We start from the raw sequence: 11,452 nt of genomic DNA on the forward strand, positions 1-11,452 counted from the left end.
GCTTTTCTCATCTCCACACGAGGAACCCTGTGTCCTGACAAAGCACAAGGGTGCATCCGTGCATCTAAGGCCCCTCAGGCAGGAAGTCATAATTCTGCTCCCTTTCAAACTTCCTGCTTTTCCCAAGTGCTCCCTCCCATGCTCAACTCATAGACTGTAGAAAAAATATGGACAAAGTGGCTGTGAGGTCACCCACTGTTTCCGCAAGCTTGCTTTGAAGTGTTTTGTGTCATCGTGTTTGGAAAAATGGAGCCAGAGACTGCGCATTAGGGAAAAGTGGAGACACTTGTATGGCCATGAAGTCCCGGCCGGGTCCAGACACAATGTGATTGACAGTCCGGGGCCATTACTAAACGTGTGACATACCGATGTCCCCCCCCACCCCCCCATCTTGATTGACAACGCAGTGACTTGGCGGTGACACAACCTGTCCCTGATCGGTCCACAATATATTTGATTATTGTCCAAATAACACAAAAACTTAACAAAGTTGACACATGGGGATACATGCGATGAAGGAGAAACACCTATTGCGACTACATGTTCTTATGGGAAAAAATGACAGGGACAGCAAATCACTTCTCCTCTCTGCGAGGTCAGCCAATCATGCTCAGCCATCGAGAGGAGAAAGGCTGATGACAACCAATGAAATGAGGGAGTCAGAGAGAAAGGAGAACCACAGATACATCGGCAGCAGCAAATGGCACTCAATCCAGGGTCCTACTGACAAACCCATTTTCCAGGAACTGTCCCTCTCTCTCTGACATGAACATGGTGGGCATATTTAGAGCTGAGGTAGGTGTGCGGGAGGCTCACTCGGGGCTGCCTGGAAATTAGTTAAAAATAAAGCACTGGGATTACAGCCACGCTTTGAAGTGAAATATCACATGTTACAGAACTGGACAGGTCAGAGGAGGAGGGGTGTGTGTGTGTGTGTGGGAGTGGGGGGGGGGGGGGGGTGCAAGACCTGCCCATTCTTCAGCACTGATCCTCCAGGCCACGCCCACTAAGTCAGCCCCGCCCCCGAGGGTTTTGGCCATTAGTGTCCCAGGCTGGTCCACACGAAAAGGTGCTGTGGAGTCAGGGTGCAAGCCGGGGTACCGCAGCGGGAATAGCCTGCACCCCATCCTGAACTCTGGGGGCCAGGAACATGGGGAAAATTAACCCCGACTTAAGCAGGAAGCCCCGCCCACACAATATGAAACAATATATATAATATGTAATAATACATCTCCCTCTGCGTGCTTTAGCCTGTTTGGCTGTAATGTTCTGTCTCTCTTTGTGCAGCAGTGTTTTTCTATTTGCAAAAGAGTGCGATTGACACACCCAAAAGAGAACAATACACAGAGCAGGGGAACTAAACTTATCAGCATTCCACAGACAATAGGGTTTGGTATCAATTTCAGTTCAGTCACCTTAGTAAGTTAGTTCCCATAGTGTCTCTGGGGATTTTTCAGTTCTAAACAATTTTCATGACAATAGAACTGAATCCAACTCTTAGCACACACACAATGAACACAGTACACGAGCTGAGCCCTGTGTGTGTTAAATTCAGTTGGCAGAATGGACAATTGTTTCATGAGCTGTGTTTCCGAGGAATTTTAGGTTTGTTTTGTAGGAGAAGCATTGTTATTGGACCCTACAGAACTGTTCCGAAATATTTCAGTGAAGAGCTAGCTGTAAAAATAAACACAGTATGGGGAAAATGCATGGTATGAAAGTTACCCTGGATACAAAACCCCCGTTAAGCAAATAATGCAATGACGAGACCGCTTGCATGTCAAGTGACCTCTGTCTCAGCTGGTGTTAACATTCAGTCTGTCAGCATGCGCCATGTTAACTGCCCGTCCACACATTTTTCCAGTGACTCCGCCCCCTTTCGGGCTTGTCCTCCGATTGGCCTGGGCTGCACTGAATCGCTGCTTCAGCGGGATCAGCTCAGATCTTCGACGACCCTCTCAGAAATGCTCACCGTTTCTCACATCTCAGCAGTCGCAGGGGTCCTCCGTTGGAAGAATATATCAGCATCACACTAATTACTGAAAACAGTGGTGTTACTAATTGCTATAATCACAAAGACTTCAGGGTTATGCATTGTAATTTTACTTTTAATCAGAATCGATTACTATTATTATTGCCAAGTATGAATTTATTTTACAAGCTCATTACAGGCATTGTTTTGGTATGTGTAATGGCGGCTAATTTAAGGAACAGTTCACTTGCTGCAGTTTCTGAAAAAATGTCATTTCAGTTTTAGTGAATGTCTTCGATTGGCCCAGACAGTTTTTGTGTGTGATGAAGGACATTTTCGATACACACATTTCTGATGATGTGTGGGCTTTACAATGGCTGGAACTGAGGCATTTGGGGATTTGAGGACCAAAGTAAATACACTTCAGGTGCCTCCAATGCCGCTTGCACAGCGTTGTTTTGCCTCCAGAGGCTGCATGTGCGTATTTCACCTGATTGTTTTAAGCACTTTCAGAGGCGCATGCAACCTGCGACTCGCATGCAACTGATGCACTCAAGGAAACAGGTGCTGGCACGATACAAAAACCGATGTTTACGTTTATAATTGTGAACAAATGGTATAAAATGGATGTGTCCGTAAGTACAGAACTCTGGAAACAAAATGTTTCTCTACAAGCTTCTTTGCCTGAAGTGCGTTTTCTTGCTTTAAACCACAAACTTGCGAATGCCCATACATGCTCTGCCCCAGCCATTATAAAGCCAGCAGTTTGTTGGAAACTTCTGGAAGCATCCAAGATATCCTTCACCACAGGCAGAAACTGTCTGGGCCAATCTGAAACACACACTACACTGAATACACTCAAACTGAAACAGTATCAAAAGAATGTGAAATAACACTCGGAAAGTGAACTATTCCTTTAACTTGACAAACTGTTTACTTGCTGGTGTTCTGTGGGAGACAATGGAGTTGGGGAAAATCAAAGAAATGAATTACTCAAGGGTAGTAAAAAACAAAAAAAAAACAAGGCAAATTTATTTTAAAAATGTTGAAATGTTGACAGAAGAATGCACAATTTCATGGCACTTGGTGCTGTAGCACAAAACAGCATTGCCCAGTCCACTGGGAGGCAGTCACGCACCAGTAGTGGTTTAAAGTTGTTAATGTGGCAGACAAATTCACACAAGTATATATCAATGTGCACAGATCCACATATTGTACATAAAATAAAATAAAAATCACTAGAGTGAATAGGTTATCCTTCATTTCATTGTTGATAAATTCACAGCTGCCATGACAAAGTTGAACTAAATTGTAGTTCCAGGTCAGCACTTAGGTCAGAAAAGTAGTTAAAAAGCAAGTTGCTTGCGAATCTCATACCTAAAAGAGTCCCTTGGTAAGAAACATAAGTACCGGCAAACAGCTACCTGAGGAGTCATGGTTTTTCACGACCTGCTGAACTATCATGAAGAAGAAAGTTATGAAAAAGCACTCTAACTGCCATTACTGTTCTTCGTGTCTAACATGTTGATCTGGGATGGCAAGTACTGACAGGCACAAAATGCAGGAAGCGTGAATCACAGTTTGTTATGGTTAGGCAGGGAAGCTATGTGAGGTCAAACAACAGATCTTATCTTTTTTATAAATTCAATTTTGTGAATTAACACACAAATACGTATGTGCAACAAAGTAGAGAGTTCTGCTATTTGCAATGTACCAGCAAGCACCTTCGTCTCATAAACAACTGAACTGCAATGTCATTTATGGTTGCACATGTGCACGTTACCTGATTATTCTTAGAAACATTCTGTATGATTTTTTTTTCATTAGGAACTATTTCTTTTGCCATATGCAGCCTGAGACCACTGCGCTCAAAGAAAGAAGTACTGGCAGGATATAAAAACTGATGCATGTGTTTATAACTGAGTAAAAATAATAAAAATAATAATTCAAATAAAAAGTCTGTGCTTTCGAGTTCCCTGAAGTGTATTTGGGCCAATCAAAAACATAAATTTTTTTTTTTTTTTTTTTTTTTTTAAACAAAAACATATTAACAAATCCCAGGAAGTCAACTATCCCTTTAAACCAGTAAATGCTCTCGGCTCGTTTTGGTTGGTTCTACTCCACTAAAAAGCCAAACATCTGCATGCTGTTCTGAATATAATTCCCTTGAAAGAGCATTGCCACCGGTATTACGGTACTACAACTGAAGTTGTAAATTCAGTAAAAATAAAATTCATCTTCAACAAGGTGTTTTACAGAGCAAACACAAAGGAGTTTCAAAGACATTTAAATTTAAAGTAAATCTTTGCATATTGCACAATCTTTAAAATGTCCGTCCTTACTTTTTTCATATTAAAAAATGGCATGTTTGATGCCTTTTTACAATGGTATTTTTGTAGCAATATCGATTCAATGTGTTTGCCTTCTGTAATTGCTCCTCTATATGCTATTTTCCACTGGTGGTGTCTGGTTCAATACCATTTGCAATCCTGCCATTTGGTTCAATATTATTTGCAATCCTACCAAGTATTGAAACGTGATGATGCACGCACAGGAACTTGCATGCCGACTGTTAGAGAGAAAGTGTCTAAAATCCGAAAGGAGTCTTACATGTTGCTCAATAGTACCATCTCAGAGGACATAGTTAGTGGTCTCTAGGCAGTTTTCTCCAAAATACACATCCGTTGGATTATACTCTAAGAAAAATAAGCACTCGATGTGCCCCAATATAGCTTTGTTTCGAATGGAACTCAGGTATTTGGAGTGTGAAAATAACCTTTTGTGACCACCAGTCACCACAGATGTTGCCACGTCCACCAAAACTGAAAAATTATGGACAAACACTTCAGGTTTTGTAAAACCAATAGGCAGATGAACAGGTTTTAACATGTTATAGCCCAGCTGTGGGCACCAAGAATGAAAATCTACAGACAATTGTGTCTGGGGCACCGCTGCAATACATAGCCAAGAGATGGGAGACCCTGGGCAGCGCCAAGCATCAGAGTAAGCATGATCTACTGAAGCGTCAATCAAACAAAACCAAGAAAAACCGGAGAAATAACCTCTTTACACACGGCACGCAAGGTGCCACTTAGGCCATTAATAAAAAATAATCATTTTTTTGTTCTGATGATATTATACAAATAGAATAGCAACCAGCAGCAACATATTTATACTTGCTGCTTCGGGCCCTCGGCGAATGGTTGGCACGGACTGCGCAGTGCGGGGCAGCAGACGAAACGGCGGACGAAGCGGCGCTCAGCGAGCCAGCGGGAGCAGGGCCAGGGAGACGAGCGCGGCGAGCAGCGCCTTCCTGGCGGCGCCGGGCCAGCTGGGGGCGCCGCGGCTGAACAGCTGGATGTCGGGCACGGTGCGCTGGACGAAGCTGGAGAAGGCCGTCGCCCTGGCGTAGACGCCCGGCTGGTTGGGCTTGGCGCAGCCCAGGCCGAAACTCACCACCCCGGCCTGCACCCACGTCCGGTTCTTGGTACACATGAGAGGTCCCCCAGAATCCCCCTGGAAGAGGGGGGGTGGGGAGGTTAACCGGCTGTGAGCAGTGACGCGTGGGTGTGTATCAATGATACAGGATGTACAGAGGACAGGGAGTGTACGTGCGTGTGTGTTTGTGTGTGTGCATGTCAATATCACAACTTTGTACATTGACAAGGAAGTTACAATGAAATCGCAATTAAATCAGACAGTAGAAATACCAGCTCTATCATAAAACACGACCTATAAAATTCCAAACGATTATCACCACAGCCAAAGCTAGTTTGAGCTGGTTCTTTCAGAAAACTCTGGAAAAAAATGAAAGAAAAACTCCATTGTCTGGAGTGCGTGTACGGTCTCGTTTCCCAAAATTGCACCAAAAGTAGCACCTGACAACTTCTATCTTTGTGTGACTCTTTTCTATACCTGTAAACATTAACGCCACTCCTTTGTGTGGAGTGCTATTTAATTTAACTGTAACTTGTACTTGGATGATGAAGAGTATGTGCATGCAGAACGTTTATTAATGTAATAGAGAGCCCGGCCAACCGAACCCTTCCACAACCCTTAGTTGACGGCAATCGGCAATTATGTCTCGCTTTGCAGGAACACCCGTCACAGCCACCGTGGACGCAGTCAGAATTTCACCGAAATATAATGCTTTTCAGTTACAGCCACTCTCGATCAATCACCATTGTGCTACATTAACATTAGCAGGCATTTGGTTCACTACCATTTTCTCTGTCTTTGAGCTCTTAATTGCTTCAGTGACCAAGCATCCCACACCGTCAGCAAATAGGACCCATGTGATTTCACCTGCCAGTCCATAAATTAGTCGATTCAGAAACGTAACCTCCTTTTAAATTAGGGCATATTACAAAAAAGTGTTCATCAATCAAACAGATGAAATGCCTAGGGAGGTGAATATCGCACAAAACGAAATAAAAAGCGTACAACGTACAACATACCCTTAAGAGGCTAAACTTTCCCTCAACAAGGAAAGTTTATCTTTAATTAAGAAAGCCTAATAACAAATCAATGGTTGCGACAGTATAGTATAATGGGTACTGGTCTTGTAACCTAAAGGTCATAATGACCAAACATTTATATGATGTAGCAGTACCTCCAGAGGTACTCTGACATCATTGGGGCAGGGTCAGGGTGGAAAGCATTTTTGAAACGTTAGAGAGCCGCACCAAGACATTTTCTACCATTTTTTTCTGGCAAATGACGCAGGGAACTAGTCTTGTAACCCAAAGGTCACAGGTTCGATTCTCGGGTAGGGTATGCCGTTGTACGCTTGAGAAAGGTGCTTAACCTGCGTTGCTTCAGTGTATATCCAGCTGTATAAACGGATACAATGTAAAATGCCATGTAAAACTTGTGTAAGTCGCTCTGGATAGGAGCGTCTGCTAAATGCCTGTAATGTAATGTGATGACATGGTTGCGACTGTGATTAGAAGACAAAGCAGCACCGAGTGTGGGGCCCACCGATGCAGCGTCATGACTGAGGAATGTAGCGTTTCTCTCAGGTGTGTGCCCTTACCTGGCAGGAGTCTTTGCCCCCTTCCTGGAAGCCCGCGCAGATCATGTCGGACAGGATGTCCACGCGGTCGGCCGGCGGCTGGAGCTGGTACATCGACTGACAGGAAGACTGCGCGATGATCGGCACCTCCACTTCCTGTAGTGGCCCGGTGCCCGCCAGAGGCACTGGGAAGGAAGGAGGAAAAAGAAGGTAGGGGGAAAGGTGAGATAAGCGGTTACGTCATCCGACACGACGGCAGAAACGACGGGGCGCCATTTGATCTTTGCTCAGGGAAGGGTCGAACAAAGAACAGTAAATATTTATGAGCGGAGGTGTCTATACACAACTGAATCCCATTCTGTGGGAGGGGCAAGCGCACAGAAAACAGAACCGAGTCCCCGAGTGAACAGCGCAGGAGCGAGGGAACCCAAAACCGTGAGAACGCAGAGGACGGCACGGCATTTCAGTTGGGAAGAAAGTTTTTTTTTTTTTTTGCCCGCGCTTGAAAAGAACGGCGATGCTTTAAGCGGTTAAGTAAGGGGTCTGTTCACACACCCTTCGCCCAGACCGGACATAAAATGTTAATCTGTCACCTGTTAAAAATAATAATAAGAACTGAGCTAAGCTTCCAAGCAGTTCGTTATCTCTTCTACCAGCCACTAAAAGTGTAGTATGAACCCATTTTTCTTTGGGCTGTAGCCCTTTGTATAAATAAGCATTATGAGTATTACTGGAATTATTGATAATGTAAAGCATCTTTGAGTTCATGAAAAGCGCTATATAAAATAAATTTATTATCACTATTATTATTATTATTATTATTATTATTATTATTATTATTAATAATAATAATAATAATAACAACAACAACAGAAGAGGCCACTTTTGACTAATGCTTCACTCAGAGGTTGCTCTCTCCTTCTCCCTCTCTCCACCCTTTCTCTGCTCAAATGGCACCCCCCCCCGCCGTCCCCAGCCCCCCCCCCCTCCCCCCTCCTGGACGTGCCCCCAGCCCCCCCTCCTCTTACCCCCCTCCTGGATGTGCCCCCAGCCCCCCCTCCTCTTACCCCCCTCCTGGATGTGCCCCCAGCCCCCCTCCTCTTACCCCCTCCTGGATGTGCCCTCAGCCCCCCTCCTCTTACCCCCCTCCTGGATGTGCCCCCAGCCCCCCTCCTCTTACCCCCTCCTGGATGTGCCCTCAGCCCCCCCTCCTCTTACCCCCTCCTGGATGTGCCCCCAGCCCCCCCTCCTCTTACCCCCTCCTGGATGTGCCCCTAGCCCCCCTCCTCTTACCCCCTCCTGGATGTGCCCCCAGTCCCCCTCCTCTTACCCCCCTCCTGGATGTGCCCCTAGCCCCCCTCCTCTTACCCCCCTCCTGGACGTGCCCCCAGCCCCCCTCCTCTTACCCCCCTCCTGGATGTACCCCCAGCCGCTGACGTAGCAGAGGGTGCCGCTGGGGAACAGAACGTCGGCGTCCGGCAGGCAGATGGGCTGGATGCGGTCTGTCCAATCGACGGGCGTGGCCAGCTGCACCAGCGCAAAGTCCCGCCCCTCCTCTGGGCTGCTGTACCCCGGCGCCACCACCACCCGCAGCACCGGCCGGTGCACTTCGTACGTGTTCCAGTCGTTGAGCGTCTGCCTGCCCAGGTTAAGCACATACGACGACACCTTGGACGGCCTGGAGAGAGAGACAGGCATGAGGGAGGGGTCAGATTATACGAACAGCAGGAATGGGGGCGGGGTCAGATTATACGGACAGCAGGAATGGGGCAGGGTGCAGTAAATAGAGTAAATAGAGCAGTGAGTAGGTGTTGGAAGTGCAGTGTAGTGTATAAGCATAGAGACACGTACTCCGGGAAGCAGTGAGCTGCAGACAGCACCCAGTCTTTAGTTATGATGGTTCCTCCACAAACGTGGTTTCCGTCCATCTGGATGTCCACCTGCCAAGGCCACGCCCCTTCTGGTGCCGCCGTCCCTCCCACAATCCTGTTACCCAGGGGGGCGTAGCCGCACACTGTGAACGACAGACAGACAAGCGCTAACAACACGCACTCGGTCCACACGCAGTTTTAACCATCCATCCATCCATTCATCCATCCCCTTTCTGGAAGATTCCGGCACATTAGAGCTCACAAATGCCCGGGGAGAGAAACAAGTCCACAACCCCCATTAAAGTGGGCATGTTTTACGGAGTGCTGTTAGCGTCCATGTTAGCATGAACGAGCAGTGCACACCGCCACACAAACAGACCGCTGCTCACCTTAGCTCAGTCACACAGCTCACGATTTGAATTAGGCAATATTTATCGAGGCTTAATGCAAATGCAACTTTGGCATCAAGGTTCTGGTTGTTATCACTCCCTGTTTGCATGAGCCGGCCAAAATGATAACTGCGAGTGACCACTTCAACCCCCCCCCCCCAATCCCCCCCCCACCCCACCCTAGCAGCATGGCAGAATGAGTAATGACATGAACAGGTAAGGTGATTTAAACAGCTCTCCCATTCAGGCGTAAGCAATCATGTGAGCTCACAGTGATTTCCTGCTTCTGAAGTTGTCTGCCTGAACTAGTTTCACAATTACCTTGTGCGTCACATGTCCGAAAGCCTATGTGAAACAATAGAAGAAAACAGGGATTATTGATCAGGCGATTTCATTTTCATTTTCATTTCAACTACAGCATAACCAACAATAACTGGCACATATTGACCGTGACATTTTGCATGCAAGTTATTTCTGAGACAGCAATATACAACAATGTGTATGACTATACCACATGAAAATCTATTTGGGTTTAACCTTTTTCTGAAGCCAGTTATCGTGCCATAATTTAGCCATGTATGCTCTAAAAATAAATAAATAAATGTCCCATATTCACATTCCAGGAATTTCAATCAGTCAGACTAACTTAGGTTCAGTTAGTGTGCTGTATGTTCTATATGCCAAATAATTCCAAAAGGAAGAGGTTCCATTTTTAATTGATTCAATTGCAAACTGACAAGCGAAATCAGTTGGGCCCCATTTGCTGAGAAAACCCGCAAACCAGAACCCAGCGATGCAATGAATGGTGTTTACTGACAGTAAATGGCAACAAGGCAAACCTACATTGTGTTAAAATAGGTTTAACCACACAACTGAGCTAGAACACATTTTGAACAACCTAGACTGACCTAGGGATTGGCTTTGATAAAAACTAGCATATGCAGTGGGTCCCCGGGACCAGGGTTCAGAAACGCTAGCCTATTACGTCATCCACTGTAAGGCAGTAGAAAAAAAACAAAGTTTACTCACCCAAATGAGTCAAAACAGCGATGACCAATATGTTCGATTTAAAAAACATCCTGTTTTCAAATCACCTAGGCGAACGCACAAAATGTTTTTTTATGCGTATTGTCCTCTTGTTCTAGCCAGAAAAGTTCAACATTTTTAAAATTATTTGTCACCACACCGCTTCAAAGGTAATATATGGTAATACACGATTTCGAAACAATTTAAAGAAACGAACACGATAATCGATGCACTGCAGTGACATTTTATGAAGTGTGCTCAACAACATCCCATTGTGACCTTACCTGTATTATAGAGGTCCGTTTAAGAAAACAAGAGCACAAAAGCTTTCTGTAGCTGCATATAGCCTAGCTTGTCGGGGGGGGGGGGGGGGGGGGGGGGGGTACCGAAACCAAACACCTGGATCCTGGATAACAAAGTACTGAATCACTAATCGACTAATAACTTCGCATCTCTGTGTGCGGTTTACAGGGTCTTGGTAGCATTTGCGACTGAAATAGCCTACAATAAAACGCGGATAAAATGAAAACGAAAAGAAAATGGACAGACTAGAGAAAAGACATAGCCTACTGGAAGAACACCGGCGGGATTACATTCTTGCGTGTATTTTACCTGAGCAGCACGCACCCAATCAGATCGCACACCTCCTCTTTGCTCCGTATCAATGGCCACTCCCAAGCGGACCGTTGCCCTCGCTTATCGATACAAAGCGGTTCAACCGAAACCAGGTCGCCGGACACAATTACTAACAAAGTTATTACTTTATTCAATAGAAGATATTAGTTTTATATTATTGTGGTTACATTTTACTGAGGTAAACATAATCAGTGAACAATTTCCTGGAACTGGTATATGAACGTAAACTGATTTCGTTAAAAAATCTTTATTATTAAAAAGCAACAGTAGGCCTAAATGTGCTGTTTGAACAAATTCATTTGAAATGTTATTGCCATTCCATATTTTTGGGAATTTACTGTAGCCTAGCCTATATCTGAAGCCTTCCTTCATAGGTGAGTCAGAGGGGAGTTATAAAGACCAGGAAAATACCTGACACTTTTTCTTTTCAATACCCTAAAATCTACGGAGACAATAGTACGCGAGCGGTGCTTTGTGACGGTGAGTTTGTCGTGTGGTGTCGTTTTCCAGTTCTCCTCACCTGGTGCCACGCGATTGTTATCTG

General features: G+C 45.3%; 1 protein-coding gene across 3 annotated transcripts; it reads right to left on the reverse strand.

Annotated features, from left to right (window-relative positions):
- Positions 1-2,883: 2,883 nt before the first annotated feature.
- si:dkey-16l2.17 (serine protease 33) lies at positions 2,884-10,907 on the reverse strand. Of its 3 annotated transcripts, none has more exons than XM_064316204.1 (7): positions 10,885-10,907; positions 10,276-10,387; positions 9,568-9,591; positions 8,838-9,000; positions 8,393-8,664; positions 7,008-7,171; positions 2,884-5,488 (listed from the first exon to the last, which is right to left on the reverse strand). In XM_064316204.1, the coding sequence occupies exons 2-7, from the start codon at positions 10,322-10,324 to the stop codon at positions 5,231-5,233; spliced, it is 930 nt and encodes a 309-aa protein (XP_064172274.1). In that variant the 5' UTR covers positions 10,325-10,387; positions 10,885-10,907; the 3' UTR covers positions 2,884-5,230. The 3 variants fall into 3 exon arrangements, with proteins under 3 accessions (XP_064172274.1, XP_064172275.1, XP_064172273.1); XM_064316205.1 differs by lacking the exon at positions 10,885-10,907 and adding an exon at positions 10,557-10,878 and having other exon boundaries at positions 10,276-10,340; XM_064316203.1 differs by lacking the exon at positions 10,885-10,907 and adding an exon at positions 10,557-10,878.
- Positions 10,908-11,452: the final 545 nt, after the last annotated feature.

The sequence above is a fragment of the Anguilla rostrata genome, chromosome 17 (assembly GCF_018555375.3).
Source record: "Anguilla rostrata isolate EN2019 chromosome 17, ASM1855537v3, whole genome shotgun sequence".
Lineage (NCBI taxonomy): Eukaryota > Metazoa > Chordata > Actinopteri > Anguilliformes > Anguillidae > Anguilla > Anguilla rostrata.

What these genes read in the sequence shown, in the direction of transcription:
- si:dkey-16l2.17 (XM_064316204.1), bottom strand. Translation starts at nt 10,324, where the DNA reads ATGTTTTTTAAATCGAACATATTGGTCATCGCTGTTTTGACTCATTTG. An exon ending in TCGGACATGTGACGCACAAG is followed by an intron (nt 9,001 to 9,567) that starts GTAATTGTGAAA and finishes TGTCGTTCACAG; the next exon opens with TGTGCGGCTACGCCCCCCTG. An exon ending in GGGGTACATCCAGGAGGGGG is followed by an intron (nt 7,172 to 8,392) that starts GTAAGAGGAGGG and finishes CTTCCTTCCCAG; the next exon opens with TGCCTCTGGCGGGCACCGGG.